At 35.0% G+C, this 25959-nt stretch overlaps 2 protein-coding genes and 1 pseudogene across 5 annotated transcripts; 1 reads left to right on the forward strand and 2 right to left on the reverse strand.

Moving 5' to 3' along the window:
* Positions 1-3454: 3454 nt before the first annotated feature.
* LOC147283952 (cytochrome P450 71AU50-like) lies at positions 3455-5505 on the reverse strand. The gene is made up of 2 exons (XM_086244419.1): positions 4630-5505; positions 3455-4155 (listed from the first exon to the last, which is right to left on the reverse strand). Exons 1-2 carry the CDS (start codon positions 5503-5505, stop codon positions 3541-3543), a joined length of 1491 nt encoding a protein of 496 aa, XP_086100545.1. The 3' UTR covers positions 3455-3540.
* Positions 5506-7389: 1884 nt separating this feature from the next.
* LOC147283953 (translation initiation factor) lies at positions 7390-11000 on the reverse strand. 4 transcript variants are annotated; one of them, XR_015122407.1, is made up of 8 exons: positions 10893-11000; positions 10320-10454; positions 9585-9920; positions 9419-9465; positions 8975-9037; positions 8179-8311; positions 7837-7917; positions 7392-7674 (listed from the first exon to the last, which is right to left on the reverse strand). XR_015122407.1 is itself a non-coding variant. In XM_086245030.1 (8 exons), exons 2-7 carry the CDS (start codon positions 10447-10449, stop codon positions 7901-7903), a joined length of 726 nt encoding a protein of 241 aa, XP_086101156.1. In that variant the 5' UTR covers positions 10450-10454; positions 10893-11000; the 3' UTR covers positions 7393-7674; positions 7861-7900. The 4 variants fall into 4 exon arrangements, 3 of the variants coding, with proteins under 3 accessions (XP_086101155.1, XP_086101157.1, XP_086101156.1); XM_086245030.1 differs by having other exon boundaries at positions 7393-7674; positions 7861-7917; XM_086245029.1 differs by having other exon boundaries at positions 7390-7917.
* Positions 11001-14751: 3751 nt separating this feature from the next.
* On the forward strand, positions 14752-19849 carry LOC147283954 (uncharacterized; annotated as a pseudogene).
* Positions 19850-25959: the final 6110 nt, after the last annotated feature.

Raw genomic sequence — 25959 nt, forward strand, 5'->3', positions numbered from 1 at the left:
GTGACATTCCAAGTTATGTTTTGACCTTCCAAAGTCATACTTTAGAGTTAATTTCTCAAGTCGTTCCTTAGGGCATCATCAGGCATTCTTTAGGGCATCCTAAGTCGTTCGTTAAAAATATTAGTTCATAACTCAAGAGATTTTGAATGTTTATACCCATGGTGTATTTCAAATTATACCCAGTGATATCTCAAATCATGTTTTGACGCTTCCAAAGTCATACATTTGAGTTTCTTAAGTCGTTCATTAGGGCATTTACAGTCGTTTCTTAGGACATTTTAAGTCATTCGTTGAAAATTGCAGTTGGTAAATCGATAGATTTAAAATGTGTATACCATTGGTACATTTCAAATTGTAGCTAATGATATCCCAAATCATGTCTTGACGCTTCCAAAGTCATACCTTGGAGTTTATCAAGTCGTTCCTTAGGGCATCTTAAGTTGTTCATTGAAAATTTCAATTCGTAACTCAAGAGATTTTAAATGTTTATATCCTTGGTGCATTTCAAACTGTATTCAATGACATTCCAAGTCATGTTTTGACGCTTCCTAAGTCGTACCCTAAAGTTTCTCAAGTCGTTCCTTAGGGCATCACAAGTCGTTCATTGAAAATTTCAGTTCGTAACTCAAGGGATTTTAAATATTTATACCCTTGGTGCATTTCAAATTGTATCCAGTGACATTCCAAGTCATGTTTTGACGCTTCCCAAGTCGTACCCTAGAGTTTCTCAAGTTGTTCATTAGTGCATCACAAGTCATTTGTTGAAAATTTAAGTTCGTAACTCGAGAGATTTTAAATGTTTATAGCCTTGGTGCATTTGAAATTGTACCTATTAACATCTCAAGTCATTGTTGACTCTTCCAAAGTCATACCTTATAGTTTCTCACACTACTACAAAAAAGCTAATAGAGGACTGTTAAAAAGCGCTCTCCATAATCATAAAGGATGCTTGTTAAGTGTCCTCTATTCCCTTTACTTCAGAGGACGCTTTTTAAGCATCCTCAAAAACGCAGTACGAGACTAAGAGGAAAAGAACAAAGAGCAAATATATCTAGTCATCATCCACATTTACATCATTTCTATGTGTTTTTTGCTTGAGTACATCATTTTATTGTTGCCGCACAACTGTCTGCATGTTTATGTGTCCCATTTTCCTCCTTCTCTTCCTCTTTTTAAAGAGACAAAAAAGGTACTTGTATACACAAAGAGACAACCTGAAATTGAAATGATTGAAAACAATTAAACGGTATGTGTTAAGTTTATAGTTTTAGTGATTGAAATTATTTACTCATATACTCAAGGAGTGAAATTTTGAAAATTTCGCCGAAATATTTCGTTTTTTTGGGGTTTTGAAATTTTATAACATATCCATTACTTTTCGTTAATATTTCGGCGAAATTTTGAACCCCCCGCACGTTGTGTTTTCGTGGGCTAACTCAAATCTCTCAAGTCTCATCCCCATTTTCCATTCCATCTCTCAGATCTCTCTCTCTCTCTGTCTTCTCCTCCTGCGCAACTTCTTTCTTTGTCTTCTCTCTCGGTTTTCTCTCTCTTTCTTCTCCCCCTGCTCGCACCCAGCTACCTCCAACATGACGGCGTGACCCCCTGCCTCCTCCCCCTGCGCGCACGGCGCACCTAGCAGGTACCTTCAACCTTGTACCCAAATACCCAAATCTGTCAAATACTTATTGTGGCCTTGTGTTGTGGACTTGTGGGTTTAAACTTCTTCCAACTTTACACAGCAGGCAATAAATGATTTTTTTTTTTTACAGAGATAAGTAGGCTATAGGCATTGGGCAATAAATGATTCGATATCTTCCCATTTCACTATCTAAGTATCTCATATTTATTTATAATATATTAAAAAATATCTAATATTTATTAGATTTTCTTTTTTCTGGTTGATTACTTGATTCAAGTGTTTAATTGTTTAATTGTTTGGGTTTAATTGTTTAAATTTGGAAATAGTTTTTTTTTTGTCTAAAATTTTTTTAATACTTATTTAGAATTTGGAAATAGTTATTGATCGACTGTGATTGTAATTTGTGTATATTTACAAATAGATAGGTATTCAAATATTTCTTGTGATTGTGTATATTTGGGGAAGATTTAAATGTTTAATATGATTTTGGGTTTAAATTTGGGTTGACTCGCCCTTTTACTTAAGTGAGTCTGGCAGTAGCTCTTCAAATAAGTATGGCTATGGGCAAATCCCACTATAAATACCACCACCTGATCCATACGGTTGACATGTTGAGAATTATATGCAAAGTTATGCTAGAGATGTATCTTGGCGTGATTATTCTTCGTAGTTTACCTACTTTGGACATGATGATACTGAAGACGGTGGAAATTTTGAACCTGCTAGAAACTCTATGTGGTATTGAATACTTATTTAATTCATGATTTAATATTGTAATATAAATAAATTAGAGGTATTATTTATATAATTATTAATTAGTAACCTATTTTTTTAACAGTATTTGCCTTCAGCGCGCATTATATTCACCTTATATCACATGAAATCTATTATATAATTTGGTTTCTTCAATGTTTTTTATCAATGTAGTAGATAATATATTAAATAAGCATATAGTCAAGTTTCATTCAAAATTTTTCGTATTTTGATAGCAATTTCCTTCTTTTTTGTTTAATTTTGTCGAAATCGAAATTTCCGCGAAAATTTTTGTCGAAACTTCCATCAAAAATTTCCTCTAAACCAAAATTTTACTCCTTGCCTATACTCAAGAGATTTTGAGTTTGAATCTTCTTCTCATATTATTTTATTAAAAAAATATAAATTAATAAATATGTGTGATCGTAACACCGCAATATTGCGTTACTAATCCATATGCTATAATATAGGTGAAAGATGGATTTATAAATTTAGGGTTTATGATTTTTTATATTAATGATTGTTCTTACATGTTTTTTTTTCTTCTTTCTCCTTCTCGTAAGTGGTTTTTTTCTTTTTCGATATAGTGGGGGTGAAATCTCAAGAAATAAGCAACAGCAGATCTGGGTCTGGCAACACCAGCCAATCAGGTAGTAGGAAAGTTAACAAACAATTAAAGAAGCGGCCCAAATATATCACTACTAAGGCCCAGCTTGGCTAAGCAATCTAATGCAATGTTTGTTTCTCTATGCTTGTGGGACACATCATAGCTCCGTGTCGTTACTCCGCCACAAGTCATCTTCTACAAGATTATTATATTTTCTAATTGTGCGAAGAAAGCAAAAGAATAATACAAGAAGAATCATCAGACTAGAAAAACAGAAGAGCTCCATTAATTGTGAGGAAGTGAAGAATAAAGTACTAAGTATTAAAGCATCACACAAGAAAACCATGGATTAATTTAACGGGGTTGGCCATGAAGCCTATATATATCCACAGGAGCGAGAGAGACGTTTCGTTCAAAGGATTGCTATATTTTAGCACTATATATTATGATCACATGATGGATAATTAGTTTGTAGGCCAACAATTATTTTATATTCTAATTAACACAGTAGTAAAATAGACATTATACAGACACATTATCATTGGTGAAGGCGATATGTAGGAATCGCCAGCAGATGCTTGGCCCTTGGAACTGTTAGACCAAATTCTTCTGTCATGTCTAACTCATTTGGCAACATATTGTTTGGAAGCTCCCAATCAAAACAATGCACAAGTTGTGCCACCACAAGCTGCACCACTTTTAGCCCTAATTGCATTCCCGGGCAACCTCTCCGACCGGAGCCAAATGGAAGAAATTGAAAGTCTCGTCCACGATAATCTATGTTACTACCAACAAACCTTTCTGGTATGAACTTATCCGCATCAGTCCAAGCACTTGGGTCTCTCATAACTGCCCATACGTTTATGATAACACGCGATTTTCGGGGTATGTAGAAGCCATTGACATTGCAGTCGTCAATGGCTGCATGGGGGATCAACAATGGTGCCACTGGATGTAGCCTCATTGTTTCCTTGACTACCATGTCCAAGTACTCCAACTTCTCCAAGTCTGATTCATCCACCATCCTCTCCATGCCCACTACATTTTTTAACTCTTTCTGGACTTTCTTCATTACCCTTGGGTGCTTGATGAGTTCGGAGAGTGCCCACTCAATTGCTGTTGCTGAAGTGTCCATTGCCCCCGCCAGCATGTCCTGCAAGGAAATTATTTTGCAGAAGGCCAAATTAATGGATTGTTAGATATGTGGCAGGATTAGAGGATTGCACATATATCACAAATAGAAATGCATGAAAAATCCCAATAGGTACTTAAGGATTTAAGTGGAGCATAACTGAATGACATGCCAGACAAGCACTATTGAACCCTAAAATCTTAATTAAGTTGTTTAGGAATGAGCTAATAGTGTATATATATCAAATTAAGACCATTCCTCATGTGCAACCCATTATACAGGTGGAAAGAAAGAGAAATGAACCTCCTGCAATCATGTTAGACATCAGTACTAGACCCCAAAATCTTAAACTATTAAAAAATGAGCTAACATTAATATATATCATGCTAACAAAGCAAAAATATGGACACATACAAGTAAAATGTAAGGTTAATTTCACTAATGCAATTATTTGGTCACCCTGCTTGTACCAGTGTAAGTTCCATTGATAATTACCAAAATTATGGCTTTGATATTGGCGCGTTCGATTCGGTACTCAGATTCTGCAGATCCCATGAAGCCTAACATGACATCAACAAAGTCCCTAGTCCTTTCTTCATCCCTAGGTTGAAGATGCTCATCAATGATCTTCTCAAAAAAATCATCAAACACCTTGCTGACACCCTTCATCCGCTTAGTTAACCCCTGGAGGTCAAGTGGAGCAATAATGGGAATGTAATCACCCAAGTTAGGAGTGGCTGCTAAATGCATGCCCTCTTGGATCACAGCCTTGAAACCCTTCTCGTTAAATTCTTCATCCATGTACTTCTTCCCAAACACCATCTGGCAGCTCATGTCTGCACTGAGAGATGAAATCTTGGCACTCAGATCAACAGTAACACGATCACGAGCAGCCTCTCGAAGGAACTCAGTGAAGAGATCAACCTCTTCTTTCCTCATGGACTTGAATGAATTGATTTTGTGGCTGCTAAGCAATTCGAGAGTGCACATCTTGCGAATTGTTCGCCAATAAGAGCCATATTCGCCGAAAGACAAGTTCCTTTGTCCATAAGAGATGTGCATTGCAGCTTCATGAGGTGGCCTGCTTGCAAAAACAAGGTCATGTGTTTTAAGAAAAAGCTCTGCAGCTTGAGGGGATGAGACAACAATGACAGGCATAAGGCCTAAGCGCATGTACATGATGTCGCCGTGTTTTTGGGCTAATCGATGCAGATCCCGGTGAGGGAACTCCCCTAACATGTGGAGGTTTCCGAAAATCGGAAACCCAATTGGACCAGGAGGTAATCTCTTCTTCTTGTTCTTGCTTTTGGATATCCATGCTTGTAGTATAAAAACAATTGCAAGCAACCCAATCGCCCAAATCCAACCCATGGCTCACTCTACAAAGCTTATAAGGTGTGCTCAAATGGTTTGAGTAGTTAATTTAAGTGCTCTTTGCACTTCAAATATTTATAGCAGCACTTGGGCCGTCACTACAGAAATTGTTATCAATAATAGTACTATTAGGGTTACCAAATTTTGTTCACCTAATTAAAGAAGTGAGAGTACACCTAAATTAATTTAAATATAGGTTGTACTTGCAATTTTAATGACTTGTTTTAATGACTTGTTGTAGTTGCAATTAATTTAACTTTTGTTCACCTAACTAAAAGTTGTAGTTGCAATTTTAATGACTTGTTTTTCTTCTTTGTCAAATATTGACATGCATTGATGCGAGCAGCAAGTTCTATCTCTAATATATGTGTGGATGGAGCCAAGCATTTCTCTGAATATCGAAAGGACTGAAGACGAAATAAAAGACATCACTCTTAGTTAGGTTCAATGCCTGGTTGTCTAACTGATTTATATTGATGATTTAATTTCTGAATAACAAGACAGTTCATAAATAAATGGTCCCACTCCCACATTCTGATAGATATGTATGAGAAGTAAATTTTGGTTGCTTCTGAATGTATTGTCTGAAGCTACTGATGTTAACTAAACTTGAAGTGGATATCGAGGAAAAACTTTTATGAAAAATGCCGTATTCTTTGTTTCTTTGTGTTATATTTTGATACTGAATTGATTAAATTTGGATGAATAGAAGATCCAATAATTGGAGTATATTTAGCCGGCAGAGCAGAACACACTACTTTCCTTATGACAACATCCACTAAGTCTTATATCTCAACCAATGCTGGAGTCAGAAATCTCAACCAGTAGGGGCACCTCCTACAATTTCGTTTATTTAACTTATATAGTAAATGTACTTCATTAAGAACACTAAACAATTATCCTCTTTACCCAAAATATCAAACTAATAGAACCACTATAAAAAGTAATTATAATAAATAGTATAGAAGAATTCAAGCTATACCACTATATTCACTTGAATAAACAATAAAAAGAAAGAAAATCGAATAGAAAGAGAGAAAATACAACAATAGAAAGATGAGAAAATTTAAGGATTTGAGTATAAATATTAATATGATATATATGTTGATTGTACAAAAAAAAAAGGAAAAAACAAAATGGGGGGTGGGGCCTGTTCCCTTGGTCTCCACCACCAATCTCAACAAACCATCTTGTATATCATTTCTTCAATCGACATGAAACTTATTTATACAAGTTTCACCCCTATTTAGAGATATGATATACAAGATAGTCGATTGAGATGATATAAATATCATTACAACATTACTTTTTTTTTATCCAAAAAGCAAAACTGAACTCACTCAACTGCACTTGTTTATACCACCTGTTTGACAAAATAGTGTTTAATTTGCTTTACCCACAATACACACAAGTGATGTGTGGGAAGAGTAAAGGTTGTGTTGTAAGGAGATCAATTAAAAAGTGGATGACATGCAATTATCATATAGATTTGTATCTTACATATGTATGGGTGTCTAATTTATTTAGAGCCTACATGAAACTTGATATCTTCATAGTGCAACGTGGTCTTAATTCAAACAGAAGGCACTAATTTCGACCAAAAAAGCAGAAGGCACTAGAAGGACGAGAGGAAGGTTAAGATTCTTGATGGCAAGAAGAGTGGTTTTACAACACCACTCCTTAGCTAGTTATCTTATTATCTTTAACTTTGCATTCAAATAGTTCATAAAAAATCCAAAGGTTATAATGTGTCTTTAGTATAATCACTAAACTCTAGAGTAAATGGGAGAACCCTTAGATTTTTAAGGGACCATTAAAATTAAAATTTAAGGATACAAAACAGAGAGAGGATCGAAAGTCGTAATGTGGCACCTAAAAAGATGGTAAATGCTACAAAAAGATTAAATCAGCCAAAAGTTGAATTGATTTGTTAAACCGAGTAATGAATGACATTTGGCATTTGTGGCAAATCTCAAAGTGCCTATACCTAAATTAATGAGAAGCACAAATCAAAACAAAGGTATATTGCTGGGTAGCATTAAACTGAGAACAGAACTCTGAGTAATCTGTCACTATCCTCTGGTTTAAATCAACGTCCATATTCAGAGAGAAAGCCACGCCCCTGAAGTTGGCTAATTACAGTACCACCAATGCTATTGAGAACCACTAAAGCAAATAAAGAAAATCACATAAGATATTGCATACAAGGAAAATGCTAGAATATCTTTCACTTAAATCTAATGCCAAATGTGTCAGTGCATTAAATACAAGGTGATTTCAGGCATTACAGTGATTCTTAGTACAATGCTAAAAGAAAAATAAAGGAACCTGGAATTGAAAAGTCATGCATACTCTTGAATCATGATTGACTACTTGAGCGATTTGAAGCCAGTCATCCCTCGTCCGACTCTGCCCATCAGTCCAGAAATTAGAACAGATGAAAAAATTTGATTTAAGGGACATATTATTCCCTCAAGTACATAATATTAGTCAATTCATTTCATATCTGAAAGGGTACATGTGCCATAATGTCCCAGAAAGAAGAAACATAAATTGGAAATTCAAACCCCCAAATAATATCCACTTCTTAATAAAATGGCCAACATGAACCAGATGTACTGTTGATATCATAAACAAGGGTTACAGATACTCAGAGAAAGGGATTCATACCATATATGGCTTCCATGTTGTCTTCTTTGTAAACACCGAGGGGTGAGCCATGGACAGATAACAGCATCTCCCCAGGCTTTGGGAGCCTTAACGTTTTGGGTGTCATACCAATAGACAGCCTCTGACTACTAACCTGCAGCAGAAACCAGAGTTAATTAAATCACATGGACACCTACTCAAAGTAGCAGCCATCCAAATGCCCTCTTTGCTCAATAGTATACCCAACAGCACAAGATCACATAGTTTTAGGACACTTAACAACCATATGTGGAAATCAAGCTAAGTACTAATTGACACATACTCTTGTCACAACTCAACATCTAGAAAGCTTTCCTAATAATTTTTTATTTTCCCAATAAAATTAAACTCACTAGAAGTTCATTACAATAATCTTTTCCGGTTTTCCCCTTTACAGATCATTTTCCTTCACTTTTATTTTACAGGAACTTAATCCCAGAACTTTAGACTCTTCGGCACTTTAGATGGGCTTACAGCATAATCTTCCTTATTCATGTAAGTTCACTGAAGCAACAAGGGTTACTTGTAGTTTTTATTACTACTAGCAAATCAGCTTAACACTTCTTTGAGGTCCTAAAGATTGATAGTAATAGCATTTATACTTCTGGAACTCATGCACTTCAGTAAGCCGTTTAGGCCTTTTACTTGTTCCAAGGTATGGCAAAAGAAATTGGATACTAACTAAAAGCTATCAACAGAACTAGACAAATTGTCATAATCAAATGAAGAGCAGCTCAATAAAAAATAAATATTCAAAATCAATCAAGAAGCTACAAACCCCAGGAGTTTGGAGATTATCTTGCTTCCCTAGCATCTGAGTATCAAATGGCTCCTCTAAAACCTACAGCAGAAATTTCAGTAAGGTAAATATGTGTATGTATATGTATATATATATATATATATATGAATGGATGTATGTATGTATGTATGTATGTATGTATGTATGTATAATATTTATATTAAAAAATGTGTGTAAGTGTCTAAGGGTGAGCGTGTGTGTGTGTGTGTGTCTGTCTGTCTTTCTCTATGTACTACATGAAAGTGAAGAGCTTTCTAATACCAAGAGGTCTTTAATGGTACTTTAAACATGCTACTATAAATTTATTGCATGCAAGTGTAACACAAGCATATCAAAGTGTATTTGAACATTTTGATTTTCTAGTTAGACATGTCTGAAAACCCCTTAAATTCATAAAGGAACATAAATAACAAGAGAACTTACGAAGTCCCTGATCTGCAGATTTTCAGCGCCCAGAAGGCTTGTTTTATCTGCCATCAATCAACTCAATCATGTGAGATATAGGCAATGCAAGAACATTGAAGGCCAGGTACAAACTCATTCCTCAAATTTTAGTTCTCCATGTCAAAAGATCAGAATTTTCTAATACCTGCTTTACTAGAAAACTCAAAGCCACCCAAAGATGGGATTGCTGCTGAGCAACCAGAATATGCCATGGACAAACGATGAAGAAGAGTCTCATGTAAATCTCTTCCATCATTCATGGATACATTGTCATCTTTATCAATCCATTGCACTTCTTTAATCTGTCCATTTTCTTCATTTCTTACAATTGACAGATTCAGAAAGTTTTCGTTAAAAAATTGCGATACAGGGGTTTCCAGCTGATCCTCCTTGAAATATGAGCGAAGCAAACGCAATTCAGTCAGCAGATGTTCAATCTCCACATCACGAATAGCCTTAATGGCAGAAAATTGCCGCACAACTGCAGAAAAGAAACAAATGATAGAAGCATTTTGTCACCACAGCTGGTAATTTTCAAAGCTCTACTACAAAACCCCAATTAAATGAAATTTGAATCTAGCATATAATCAACTCAAATGCACAAAAAGTTGCTTATAGAAGCTAGATTTCAGACAGAAGTCTATAAATAGGAGACTAGAAAATCAGAACTTATCAAAACTACTAAAAGCATGTACTGTCATTCTTTTCTGATGGAAAGTCAGAAGCAGAGTTCCCCATCAAAGTGGAAACCTTATTAAAACTACTAACATTTTCTCACAGAACAATAAACAAACAGAGCATATACAAAAAAATGAACATGTAAATTACAACTCTGTCAGTAGACACAATGAAGTAAAAGATGTGCAAAGTGAAATTATACCATCTGGGTCCGTGAATTGAGCTTCTTGCTTCTCATTCTGAGGCTCTTTTGCCTCCTCGGCGGCGTTCAAATCGGTCACCGGAGACGAGGCAACTTGTTTTACAGTTTTCTTAGCTCTTTTTCTGGCCATATGAACTGGTAAAAATTTGTCTCACAAATACATTAAATGGGCTCGCTGCTATCATATCCAACAAGAAACAAATGCTCTAATGATCCAATCAACTATAAATTTCACACACATACGCACAATTGTCAAATTTTTCAGTAAATTTTTAAAAATGCCAATTTACTGCGTGATACAACAACCAGAGTATGTTATTATCCAAAATTCCAAGCAACCCAATTTTCATAGTCAACAATTAAGAGAAAAAAAAAACCCCAGTTCTAAGCACTGAATGTCAGTTCAAAGTTGCAGAAATGATTCTTATAAGAAAAGACGAAGTTGCAGAAATGATCGATGAGTGCAATTTAGAGGATTGGAGGCATAAAACTAAGACAAATTAGGGTTTTTTTTTTTTTTGGGAAGGGGAGGGGGGGGGGGGAGGGGGGGAAGAGGTGTGTTTCAGTATTTACCTCTGACCGGTCGGCGATTACGGATTGACGAAGCTTGCAGTGCCGGGCGGGATCGTTTCTAAATGAGTTTGAATTTTGGAATTTTACAAATTCGTTTGGACGCAAACGTTTCTTTTTTGTTCTTTTTTCTTTTTTCTCAGGTCGGAAAAAGCATTCATCAAAGCCCAAAGGAAGGCCCAACAAATAAAATACAATGAGCCCAAACGAGAAACTCCCAAAATGCTACTAAAGGCAAAATTGCTATCTAAACAGACTAAACCTAGATTCATTAAATTATTTAACCGTTTGATCTTAAAAATTAAGGAAGGGTAATTTGGAGATTGACAAACTCAAATTTTTAGGAAAAAAATTTAAAAATGCTGATGTAGCAATTAGCCTAAGGAGTTTATTAAAAATTAAAAGAATTTTATTATGAATTCAAAAACACCGCTAATCTTTGTCTAAAAACTATTTTTGTAAAAAATCTAAGCCTAATTATCTTTTAATTTTATGACACTACTACTTAGATAATACAAAATATACACTTTTAATTTAAATATATACGTAAAATTCGAATATACTGAACTGTTAATTGTAATAATTTGTACTAGTACTATATAATAGTATACCTTAATACTAATAGTACAAATATAATAATATTGCATGTTGATATTTGTTGTTAATTAGTACCTAATATATTACCCTATGGGTGTAAAACTTTAGTATGTATATGTTTATGGGTAAAACCACCGATTTGGCCAATAAATTCCTTACACATGGTCTGACCATCTGTTCTGTCTAACACCTCATCCTTATAAGGATGGGCACTTAGCAAAGATCCAAGGGCCTATTTGTTATACTAGATTGTTTTGTTAGGTATTGTGATGGACTGGAGTAAGCTGGACTACGTAAGTTCTATGTTTGGTGTTGTGTCAGATTAAAAAGCTGGATAATCAAAATAACAATATCCTATGTTTAGCTCATGATCAGAATGAACTATATTATTTTAATTTTTAAAATATTTAGGATGAAATTTCACAAATGGTCTACTTATTATTTACTTTGTCACATGTTGGTCCATGATTTTTTTTTTTGGTGCCATCTTCGTCCACGAACCAGCTGATGTTTGCCACTATGGTCCATTCTTTCAAAATACCCCAAAAGGACGTTAAATTTGGTCACGTGGGGCGCACATGGAAGGGCAAAATGGTGATTTCATGTCCCCTCCTCTCCCCTCTACAACTTTCTCTCTCTCTCTACTAGGCGTGAACTCCACCGAACACAAGGGGTGTTGACGGCTTAACCGACCTCCAGATCGAAAGCTGACAAAGCTGCTGGCACCCCTTAGGTCCGGCGATGTTCGCGCCCAGTAGAGAGAAACATAAAGAGAGAGGGAGAGAGTTTGTGTGTGTGTGTGTGAGTGAGAGAGAGAGAGCGGCGGCAGCAAAGGGGAATGAGGTGACAACGGGGGAAGAGAGGTGATGGCAGAGGAGGAGGGCAGGGGGTCGACGGTGAGGACCGGTGGTGGGGACATGAGAGAAAGTTGCATAAGGGATGTGAAATCACCATTTTGCCCCTCCTTGTGCGCCCACTTGACCAAATTTGACAACTCTTTGGTGTAATTTGACGGAATAGACCACAGGAGCAAAGGTTTGCTAGTTCGTGGACAAAGATATCACCAAAAAAAAAATCGTGGATCAAAAAGGGACACAGTGAATAATAAGTGGACCATTTGTGAAATTTCCTCAATAATTAAATATATTAATCATCAAAAATTTTTAATACAGTTTTAAGGATTAAGTATTTAATCATCAAATTTGTCATAGTTTCAATGTCTAAAATAATTAATTAATTTTTATTTTATTAAAAAAAATATGCTATCAAATGACAATATTAATTGCATCTCTCCATTGACCAGCAGAAGCATCCATTAGTGGTGAGACCAAACATTTTACGAGGCAGATAGATTCCAGCAATCTCGTACATAAGAAAAGTTGCAGTTAAGCTGATCCTCAAGTTCATAAAAAAAAAAAAAAAGGAAGAGAGAAATCTACAAAAAAAAAAAGGAAGAAAAAAGAGGGAAATAAAGAAATTATATATGTTTTTATCTCCTTCAACTTTCAAAATGTTGCAACTTGCAACACGAGGCCGACCCTTAATTCTTTTTCTTTAAGAGTGCTGCTATTTGCACACCATTTTTTTTCTTTTTGCACACACTGTTCTCCTACACACTCCCTATCTTCTCCCAAAATTTAAAATTTCTCTTTAACACACCCCTCCAATTACCCTAATACCCCTATTTTATACATTTCACAAAATTTCTCACAACACACCCCTTCACCCACCACACCCCATCAACCATACCAAAAAAAAAAAAAACACACAGCCCCTCCCCCTCCCTCACCCCCGACCACCTCCCTCCTTTTCTCCTTCCCTCACCGACCACTTCCCTTTCTCTTTCCTCCTCGCAGCACCGACCTCTCTCTCTCTCTCTCCTCCCCGCAGCACCACCCTCCTATCTCTCTCTCTTCTTCCGCAGCAGCACCACCCTCCGAACACCATTAAAAAAAAAATTCAGTTCAGCAGGTTCGGCGGACCAGTGCCGAACTGGGCTGTTTCGTTCGGCACTCATCCGCCGAACAATCCTGTTATATTCGGCGGATGACTACCGAACCAAACAGCCCGGTTCGGCACCGGTCTGCCAAACTGCATATATTTTTTTTTTAATGGTGGCTGGTTCTGGGCTTCGAGGTGGAAGACAAGGTGCTGCGGGCAGAGGTGTAGCAGCGTGTGGGCGGCGGCCAAGGTTGACGGTGAAGAAGAAACATGTGGCTGCCGAAGGTTCGGTGGGTGGCTGCCGAAGGAAATCGCCGGTTTCGACGGATGGCTGCCGAACGAACCCGCAGGTTTCGGCGGATGACTGCCGAACGGCCTGCGAAGCTCATCCTTTTGGCAGGGACTGCGGCGTGGTCGTGCGAGCTGGGCAGAGCGAGGTCGGGCGTCGGCGGCGTGGTCGGGCGTTGGGGCTGTGCGAGCTTGGCATGGTGGTGGGCGTGGCTGTGTGAGCTTGGCATGGTGGTGGGCGCGGGGAGGGTGGTGCAGCAAGGAGGAGAGAGAGAATGAGAGGGTAGTGCAGCAGGGAGGAGAGAGAGATGAGGAGAGAGAGAATGAGAGGGTGGTGCAGGAGGGTGGCGCATGCAGGGGGTGGTGCTGCGCCGGTGTGTGCAAAAAGATGGGGTGTGTACGGGGGGAGATGGGAATGGGGTGTGTGGGTGTATGGGTGAGGGGAGGGCCAAAGTGGTCTTTTTCTTTGAGTGTTTTTTTTTTTCAGATGGGGTGTGCAAAAAGAAAAAAGAGTGTGTGCAAATAGCAGCCCTCTTCTTTAAATTCATTTCTCTAATCTACAAATTTGATAGAAATTTAGATGGAATTAACGATAATCCCAACATTATAACATTTGATAATTCAAAGGGATAAAACCTTTTTTTTTATTTTTTTTTTTCTTGGGGCTCAGATAGCTCATGGTCTATAACCGAAGGGCCATCAAAGAAGTTTTCCGATTTTATAAATAGCAAATTATAAATAAGTTAATAAATAATTTATAAATTACAAAAAATTTAATGCATAATTTGTTATCTCATTTTATTCAATCACATAATTTAAAAAATTATATTTTGATCAATAATTCTGTGGACCCCAGCCCATTACTGATTTTTTTTAGTTTGTTTTATTCTTTTGCCCCCAGCCCATCGTTCCATGTTTGTAGAGATTCAGCGAATTTGCCTCTGCCTCTACAATGTTCCATGTTTTCCTCAATCTTTCAGGTTTATTATTATTACCCCTTCTCAGCTCTTTCCAATCCTGCAAATTAAGCTCTACAATGATCAATGATCTTAGATGGAATGTCACAAGGCCCCAAGGTTTTGAGGCGGTGATGCATGTTAGATGCAGCCAGGTAATTTAATTGACCAGCCTATTTCTCCACTAATGTATCAGATTTGATTTTTGTTCCTAAATTGATTATAGTAGTAAGATAATTTTGTTTTCATCATTGTAGGCAATTCAAGTTCAAGTTCAAGAGTACTATGGAAGCTTCTGCAAACGTATTCCGACAGATGTTGACTTACCTTGGGTTTGTACATATTCTACAAATTATCTGTTTACCAACACAATTCTAATATGATTCTTACTTATTAATTTATGAACAATACTTGGGTCACCCCTTGGAATATCTGAATGTCACCTTAACTCTCCAAATTTTGATTTCGGTAATGTCAGCACATGTTCAGAACCGTTCATTTTTTAAATCACTTATTATAAATCTTTTCTACAAAAAATTAACTCAATTAAAAATCGTTTGGTTATATAACTGTTGTCAATTAAATAAAAAAAATCAACGGTTTGATAAAAAAATCACTCTTTAATTGAAAACCATCTATTTTTTCTATTTAATTAACAACAGTTATATAATTAAACGATTTCCGATTGATTTGATTTTTTGCAGAGATATCTTTAATATGCTATATAAAAAGTGAACAGTTCTGATCATACACCAACATTACCAAAATTAAAATTTGAGGGGATTGGGTGACCTTGAGGTACCTCCAAAGGGTAACGCAAGTATTGTTCTTAATTTATTATTTATCTTCCGTGGAAGTAGAATGCGGCCCAACTGATGGTTATGTTGACCCACAATAACACTAAAATGAAGATTTAACAATCTGATTCTTGCTGCTTAACAGCCTTAATCATAGCCCATTTTGCAGTTTTTTTTTTTTCTCTCTCTCTCTCTTTCTCTCTCTCTCTCTCTATTTGACATTAGTGAATTTGCAGGAGGGAAGTCGTTAGGAGTGTCGAAGCGGAACGACATGCTGGAGAGAACGTGAAAGATGATAACCGACGGCCGTTCAATGTCGCTAACGAGGCACTTGAAGAAGTCTGACACCTGGGACATGCACGTGCAATGAATGGACTAAAACACCCCTCCCAAAGCCAAGATGAACAAGTCTGAGACGTTCCAGGAGCAAAGAGACGAGTCCACGTTGTGGGCTGCCTAGGCTGTAGCCCATGTGAATTTTTTTTTTTTTTTTTTTTAACTAGGCTTAGTTTCACACTTAAGCCCACCCCCAAATAACCCCAACCCACTTATAGCTCACTAATCAAAATCTCCACTAGTCACTACTAATCACTTTACTCTTCAGCACTCTCTCTCTCCTCTGTAGCTTTGTTCGACTGTCCCCTTCATCTTCGACAAATCATCTTTTCTCCAGGACCACATGGTCCACCGTCCACATCTTCGATCTTCCAATCCAAATTTTTGGTGAATAATCTATACTTCTCTAGTCTCTACAACTCAGCTTCAAGTTCCTAGGTACTGTTTGTCCCTCTTTTTTTTTTTTTTTTTTTAATTCTCAAAATTTAAAATTAGGGATTTGATTATTTTATATGATTAAAATTAAGGATTTTATGATTAAATTAGGACTTGATTTTGATTAATGTATTAGTAAATTAGGATTTGATTATTTTTATTATTGTATTTAGGATTTGCTTTGTTGGTCATCTAGTGGAGTGCCTCACTTGTTCTAGCTATTGAGGTGTAGTGCTTTGTTGGAATAAATTTCTTGTCTCTATAAATCTAATATTGAAGCATAGTTTTTGTGATGATTGAAATCTTGGACTGTTCTCTTAGCCATAGAAATATATAATATTAGTCACTGCATTTATTCTTTGCCAATTGTCATGTTATGTTATGCTCATTATATCTAGGCATAAATTCAATTTAGACACATAACTATATATGCTATTTCAACGGGGTCCACGAACTTTCAAATATTTCAAATATACACCTGATTTATTATGTAAATTGAAAAATGAAATTCCGTCCATCAATTTATTGAGAGATCAATTAAATGTCAGCTTGGCTTTTTCTAACGGAGATTAATTGGCGACATGGCACTAACTCAGCATACATTTCCCGCCAAATGAGCAACACATGTCCACTTGACACGGGCCCACACACCCATCATCTCTTTCCCGCTCGTCGAACGCTCTCCTGACCATTTAGTCTCCAAAAAATATCACGTTTCCCCCAAATTCGAATATAAATCTCTCACTTGTGTTCAACGAACGAGAAAGAGATGATGACTTTGTGGACCCGTGTCAGGGGTTAGGTGGACCTGTGTCGCTCGTTGGGCGGGAAATGAGCGACACGGGTCCACCTAACCCCTGACATGGGCCTACAAACTCTCACTCTCTATTATTATTAAATTGTGGGCTCGTGTCGCTCATTTGGCATGAAATGTTTGCTGAGATAGCACCACGTCGTCAAGTAATCCCGGTCAGCAAAAGCCAAGCTGTCATTTAACTGATCTCTCAACGAATCAATGGACAGAAATTCATTTTTCAATTTAGATAATAGATCGGGTGTATATTTGAAATATTTTAAAGTTTATGGACCCCGTTGAAATAGCTTATATAGTTATGTGTCTAAATTGAATTTATGCCTTATATCTATATATAACTTATAGGTTATCTTTTATAATGTCGGATCATGATCGAAATCCGAAGAGATTAAAGAATATGTTTCATTTCTTAAAAAAAAAAAATGATGAATCATCAAGTGGTGTGTCTTGTGACTCTTCTCAAAGAGCTAAGTCTCCAATAGCTTCTCAAGGAGTTGAGTCTCCTAAAGTCGTCTATGATCAAGAAGTAGATACTAATTCTCTTGAACGTGATTCGGGATTACGTCGTCAAATATGTGAGTATCCGGCCGGTTAATGAACGTGACAATATTCGAAGAGCATACATGCTTCTTAGACCATGTCAACCCAAATTAGGGGAGTATCAAGCCACTTGGATGGAGTACAATCTCGTCGATTTCAATATGTTTGGTTCACACAATTTCCTTGGCTTGAATATTCGGTTACTAAGGATAGAGCATTTTGTTTTCCATGCTTTCTTTTTTATAGTGAAAAGTTACACAAGGCATTTATTGTTGATGGGTTTATAAATTGGAAGAGGATTGGTGGACAAAAATGTAACTTCCTTGCTCACAGTGTTTGTTTAGCACATCATCCTGCTATGCAAGACTGGCGTGGCTTAGGAAATCCATCTCGACATATTGACACAGTCATGAATGCACAATCATCATAACAAGTAAAACAGAATCTGTTGCGGCTAAACACCACAATAGAGAGTGTTAGGGTGTTAGCAAGTCAGGGATTGGCTTTTAGAGGTAATGATGAATCCAGTGACTCAACCAATCAGGGAAATTTCATTGAATTGGTTAAGGCTTTTGCAAGATGTAATGTTGAAATCGATAATGTTGTTTTAGATAATACTCCTGGAAATGCCAAATATATTGCATCTGATATACAGAAGGAGATATTGCACATTTTTGCTACTAAAGTGAGGAATAAGATTCTTGAGGAAGTCGGGGATAAAAAGTTTTGTATTCTCGTTGATGAAGCACTTGATGAATCTGGTAAGGAACAAATGGCTATTATTTTAAGATTTGTTGATTGTCATGGGTTTATTCAAGAACGGTTTTTTGATATTGTGAGCGTTCTTGATACTACTGCTCTAACTCTTAAAAATGGGATATCAAATGTACTTGCTAAATATAATCTTCAAGTGGAAAATATGTGTGGTCAAGGATATGATGGTGCTAACAATATGCGTGGTGCATGGAATGGATTACAAGCATTATTTCTCCAAGATTGTCCATATGCATATTATGTACATTGTTTTGCTCATCATTTGCAATTAGCTTTAAATGGTACAGCTAAAAATGTGAAGGTTATTTGGAGATTTTTTTCAATGTTGACTAATGTTGTAAATTTTGTTTGTGCTTCTGCTAAGCGACAATCTGAGTTAAAATTAACTTGAAAAACTGAAGTTGAAGACTTGTTGGAGGCCGGAAAGCTTGGAACGGGTACAGGGGCTAATCAAACTTGGAGTTTGCAACGACCTGGGACTACTCGTTGGGGCTCTCATTTTAGTTCTATTCAAAGTTTAATTGAGTTATTTGGTGCAATAAAAACACTTCTTCAGGATATCAGTGATAATGGACCAAGCCAACAATTTCGTGGAAAAGCTGAGAGTCTTTATATTGCTATTACATCTTTTGAATTTGTGTTTAGCTTACTTTTGTTGAATAAAGTGATGGGATTCACTGATTTTCTTTGTCAAGCATTCCAGAGAAAATCTCAAGACATTATAAGTGCTTTGAATTTTGTTCCAAGCACAAAATTGCAACTTCAAGAGTTGAGAGAAGATGGTTGGGATAATTTGATTAGTAGTGTCGTATCATTTTGTGAACAACATGATATTGAAGTGCCTGATATGGATGATCGTTATAAGACTGGTACAGGTCATTCTTGTCAACAAAAAGATTCTATTACAATTAGACATTATTATCGTGTTGATATTTTAATGCTCTAATAGATTTTCAGTTGATGGAGTTGGATAGTAGGTTTTCAGAGCAAACTGTGGAACTCCTTACTCTTAGCTCAGCATTGGATCCTCGTAATGCTTTCAACTCATTTAAAGTTGATGATATATGTAATCTTGCAGAGAAATTTTATCCTGAAGACTTCACTACATCTGAGTTGTATTCTTTGAAGCTACAATTGGGGTTTTATAAGTCTGATATGGATCGTCGTCCAGATTTCTCAAATATTGATTCAATTTCTCAATTATGTCAACGATTAGTTGAAGCTAGGTTGTCAAGAGACTATCACTTGATTCATAGACTGATTTGTTTGGTATTGACTCTTCCTGTTTCTACTTCAACGACTGAACGAGCATTTTCATCTATGAAGTTTATTAAGAACCGACTTCGAAACAAGATGGAGGATAAGTTTCTTGCTGATTGTCTAATGATCCACATTGAAAGAGAATTTGATAACAGTATCAGTAATGAATCAATAATTAATGATTTTTACTCGGTGAAGAAACGTATGGCACAACTTAAGTAGTCATATATTGTATTTGCATTGCATGTGTAATTGTTCTTTTGTTGTTTTTGTTTTTATGTGAGTTTTATCTATGTATAGATATGCATTTTAAGGGGTAATAGACTCATTATGTCCCCCTTATTTGGTGTATCTTTTTTTTTTTTTAAATAAAATTTACTCATATCATCGAATTTTTTTATAATCTAAGCTTAGCACATCCTACTTTGGAATCCTGGATTCGTCCCTGCAGGAGCGGACCGAGAATGCGAACTTGCCACTGCCGCCATTGAGTCAGTCGCTCGAGTTGAGTCGACTTAGGAAGGAACCGTAGCTTCGTTAGGACGAGACGAATCGCCGAGTGGAGGCTTTTATCAACAAGTTTAACGAGGAAATGAGGTTGCAGAGGCAGAGTCGTTGAACCAGTACAAGGAGATGATCAACCGTGGGCCCAAGGTCCCATTAGCCCATTAGTTTTCTTTTCTCTCTTTTTCTCTCTGTGTTTGGTAGTATGACAATAGCCACTATCACATTGATACTGAAACAGACACTGTCACACTGATAATTGAAATAAACACTGTCACACATATTCTGAAACAGACACTGTCACACAGATACTAAAACAGACACTGTCAATTTACTGAAATAGACACTGTCACATATATACTGAAACATATTTATAGTATTTGTTTCAGTATATGTGTGATTGTATTTGTTTTAATATATGTATGACATTAATACTGAAACAAACAATGTCACATTGATACTGAAACAAACACTGTCACATAAATACTGAAATAGACACTGTCACATATATACTAAAACAGATACGGTCACACAGATACTGAAACAGACACTGTCAATTTACTGAAACAAACACTATCACACGGATACTGTAACAGATTTATAGTATTTGTTTCAGTATATGTGTGACAGTATATGTTTTAGTATATGTGTGACATTATCAGTTTCAGTATCTGTGTGACAGTATTTGTTTAGGTTTTTACAAATACTAATTTTCAGTATTTGTGTGAAAGTATCTGTTTAGGTTTTTATAGATTCTGATTTTCAATATATGTCACATAATTATTGATTTCGAATCAGTAACTGTCACACAGTGTCTAATATGTTATACGTTGCTGTAACTTGTAAATAAAAGAGGAGAAATGAAAAAAAAAAAAAAAAAAAAAAAAGGTACACATTACTACTTGTAAAAAAAAAAAAAAGGGAAAAAAAAATTATTTTTGACCTTTACTTTGGACATATGTCAGCTTCTGATTAGTTGTTGACCTTTTTGTAATTTTTGAAATTATGATATATTACTGACATCATTGATGGGTAAGCATTGATTGACCTTTTTATAATTTATTGAAATTTTCATACATTAGTTAGTGATGTTAGTGACAGTGGTTGTAATTTATAGTTTTTGTTATGTCCTCTTTTGTAAAAATGTATAATTTCATTTATTACAAATAGGTCAATAGTGACTATTTTGGAATTTAAGAAAATGTTCATTGATCTATTTATAATTTTGAAATATTTTATTAAGTTATTTGTAATTAATCATTTTATATATAATCCAAAAGTTGACTCTAATATACATTGTAAATGACAAAATTGATGGTGCCGCAACTCTTCCTCCCTCGAGAGGTTAAAGAAATCAGAGCCGCCTGACTTCAAGTGACATTGACGATTAGCAATTTATAATTAAGACATAAGGCAACACCTTTTTATTTTTATTTTTATTTTTTTGGCCCGGATATTGCAAATATTTTTGTATGGCTTTCATTCAGGATCTGTCTAATTTCTTTAAAAATTATATTCATTTTCAACAATTTTCTTTTCTTATTCAACATTCTCACTACACCTAATATTTACTTTAATGTTTCTTTATTTTCTCATTATACCCAACCTACTTTCCTATTGTACTCTTATGTTAGTAAAACATACACTAACATTAGAATTTCTCTCCTTACCCAACATCACTCTCACCCCAATACCTAACATCACTCTCACACCAATACCCACATCACCAAATATCCAACTTCTAAAGCCAAACCCACTGCCACTGCCAGAGCTATCCCTCCCTGCCGGCGCAACCACCCACTGCCACCGACCATTCAGCCTTATATCTTCTTCAAACAAACAATGGCAGCCCCACATATTCCCATTTTTCTATCAATTAAATAAATCAAACACATTTTCTAAGTTTTTTTGATTGATTTTTCATATTTGTTGATAAATATGATGTTTTTGTATGAATTTTAAAAAAATAATTTGAGTTTTTTGCGGGTAAATGAGGTTTATAGGTATTCATGTCGAAGAGATTCATTCGATACTAATATGCCAAATACGTTGACAATATTTGGTAGACAACCACCGAATTAGTTTTGTATTTTCATACCACTCCACCAAATGAATCCAAAAATATTTTCTTCATATGTCTATTCAGTGAGAAGGTTCTTAATACTTGTGAGTTATTCGGTGGATGCCAACCGAATGAGAGTATGTTGTTCTGTGATTGCCTCATTTGGTTGACACTCATCGAAATTTGTTATCATGTTCGGTACTAATCCATCGAACATAACACAAACCAGAAATTTTTTAGAGCGTCATATGCACTAAAAATTGCAGAAAAAAAATGCACACATCCCCAGGCTCCCAAGGAACAATTTCACTCTCCATTCGTCTAAAAAACCTTGTTTGGATAATATGGGTACAAAAATTGTTTATGGTTTAGAGTTGGTTTTGAGAGTGAGGTTAATGAAGGGTTAGGGTTGTTGGATATAGAAAGAAAATTGGTTTTTTTATTTTATTTAAATTAACATCATTTGTCCTCAATGGTCATTTCATCGTGGGACATAATAGTCCATTCACGGTCAAAAAATTTGTTAGGTAAAAAAGGAAAATTGTTGAGTATGAATAAAATTTCTCATTCTTTAAATGGCTAGTATAATTAATTAGTGGGATTTTCATTCTTAAATAAGATCAAGTATTCATTAATCACATATTTTCGGATTGGATTTTGATTTTAGTCCTAAATCAATATCGTAACCATTGGTGAAACAGTAATGCTACACTTACCACATTTTTATACCACAATTGCATACCATCTTACATGGCATTCATACATTGGACACTACAAATTAAAAAATAAAACTTAAAAAAGAAAAAGGAAATTCCCTTCCAGTAAAGTAATGACACATCATGTGGGATACAAATGTGGGAAAAAAAATGTGGGACAAATAGCATTATTGATTGGTGAAAATCTAAATTCTATTAATTAGGCTCAAAATTCATTAAAATACTTTTGTATGCACATGGCTTTTCTACGTGGTGGTTCATTAAGATATACTTGAGAGAATATATGCACATTGATTTCCTGGAATTTTCTGTCCAATTTCTTTGATCAATAAATTTGAGTTGACCCAGTTGGGATCTTAATTAGCTTTGCCTTCTACTCCCATTGATTAGCTTGGAAGCAGATTTCAAGTTATTTAGAAGTCATCTGACGCCTTATTACATATTTTGCCTACATTTTCGTGAAGATAACGAAGAATCAATACAAGCAATGACATGTGAGTAATTCTTGACGTACTTTGCATGTTTTCTAAATATGATTTTTGCATATAGATAATAGATCAAGTTGGATTTTTGGAATATTCGTCTGTCTAGATAAAAAGTAGCAGTAGATCGAATTCTCTCTCTCTCTCTCTGATCTCTCCCTCCTTTAAGAACCACACTTCCCTCAACTGCCAAATCCAGTATTGTTGCATGAATGGTAGTTTTGTAGTACTCTTAATTGCTTTTCTAATAAAAAATTGACATGCTAATTGCCCTTTGATGGGGTGTTCAAGAGATCTTTGAACTCCCCAATTCATAAGACATCCCAAATGAGACTATGGTTCCACACAGATCCCACATCAGATATATGATTAGTAATATGGTAACTGTGATATAAAAAATTTTTATATTTAAAGAATCAAATTAAAAAGGGTCTTTAATGAATTTAAGCTGACTATATATTTAATTAGGAAGAAGTTTAGGAAATATGATCATATGCTTACCTTTTCTGTATAGATACTTGTATCCAAAACGTGTGATGTTGTCTTGAATTTAGAGTTGATCTTTTTGATTTAGAACTTAGTATTTAGGGTTTTTATTGAGAAGATAAACAAATAAAAATATAAAATAATATATATAGTTTAGATATATATATATATATAAGCACAATATTATCACAAAAAGCATAATAATAAGAAGATATAAATGATTAACTTAGACTCAGTGTAACTTTCACCCGAATAATGCTTTTCTAATTGTTTAAAGGTATCTCTTAATTAGACTATAGAGATCACACAGTCAGCGCGCTCTAAGGGGAGCCCAATAATACAATCGCTCGGCCATGAATTTTTGAGCTTTAAATAGGGCTCCTAACTCAACTTCACTCTATGTATGTTACTTCAGGCTTGAAAATTTTATTGATGTTTATTAAATTTCAAATAAAGTACTCCAAGTAGAATCAAAAGGTCCAACTTTTTAAATTAAACTCCAAATAAGTGATGTTTAAATTAATGTATATTAGAAAATTTGTATTTGGCATTCTTTATTTTTCTTTTTGATGTAACCACTTATTGCAATGATTTGTCTTGGTACTTACCAATATTTTTTGTATGGAAAAAAATTTCCCTATAATAGGATTAAGTATGAGCTATATCCCATCTAATAATATCATATTATTTATGTTTTTATGCCTTATCATATAGAAATTTTTTCAATTTTAAGAAATGTTTTGTTTTTTAGATGTCAAGTCATCTCTTAATCTATCTCTTATCCATATTACCAAAAGTTTCTCTCTTTCTCTCTTTAGTATGAATTAGCATGGGCTTATTTTAATGCTTCATCTTGGACCCACAAAAAGCTTGACTTTGATTGCTTAACCACCCTGAATGACCGTTGATAGTTCAAATCATATTAATTAAAGGGAGATTTAGAGTGTAGTTCATTTTATGAGTCTTTTTTAGACTAAGGCCCCGTTTGAGATTGCGGTGGAAGACCCAAAAGCTGCTATGGATGACAATTCTCAATCACCTACAACAGTTTTGGTGTTTGGTAAAAAAATTAAAAACTGTTTTTTCCCACAATTCTCAACTCTCCACAACAAAAACAGAAAGCAGGTTTTTAGGCGCTTTTGAAAACTGCAGTGAATCACATCAACAATGAATATTTTATTTTACTCATAATATCCTCATTGATTTCTATAGTTTTAATTTGTTTATTTTAAATTAAAAAATATGTCCATTGTTAGTTATATTTTATATCGTAATAATTAATTATGATATTTTATTTGCACGATTAAAATTATAATATACCTAAAAAAATAATAGACATACTTATTTAATAATGTTGTTCTTAGAAAAATTAATGTTAATAAAAATTTGTAGCTAAAAATTTAAAAAACAAGTAAAACACATTTTATTTTTACCAAACAAATAAGTGAAAGACACTTTTAGCATCATGTCTATTTTAGTAATTATACACAGTCACATCACTTTTACATTAACATTTACCAAACACTTTGATACTGTTTTTTGCACTCACAGCACTTTTGAAAACATACTTTACCAAACACTCAGCTGCTTTACTTTACAGCTGACTTTACTTCACAGCTGTTTTACCTCACAGCTGTTTTTTCACACAGCAATACCAAACTGGCTCTAACACCGGTAGTAATTTAGAATTTTTAATTAAGTCCTTTTATTTTTCTTTTTTGACGGCTTTATGTTAGGTTTTAACTCCAAGATTTTGGGTTCCGCCCAAAATCTATGAGTTAAAACCTAACATGCAGCCTCTACAAAGCCCATTTTATACCCTTCAAATCGGGAAAAAACTTTATTATGAATTAAAAGTATTTTCTTATAAATTAAAATGACTTTATTATGAATTAAAATGATTTTTTTATAAATTTTAAAATACCACCGGTCTCCATTTAAAAACTATTTTTCTAAATGATTTAAACCTAATTATCTCTTAATTAAATGACATAAATTCCATTAAATTTGTGTAATCATTTGTCATTCTAGGAAGACTATATTTTATTTATTTATTTTTTAAGTGGGGGCTTAAAGCCTAAA

The sequence above is a fragment of the Dryas octopetala genome, chromosome 5 (assembly GCF_963921425.1).
Source record: "Dryas octopetala chromosome 5, drDryOcto1.1, whole genome shotgun sequence".
Taxonomy (NCBI): Eukaryota; Viridiplantae; Streptophyta; class Magnoliopsida; order Rosales; family Rosaceae; genus Dryas; species Dryas octopetala.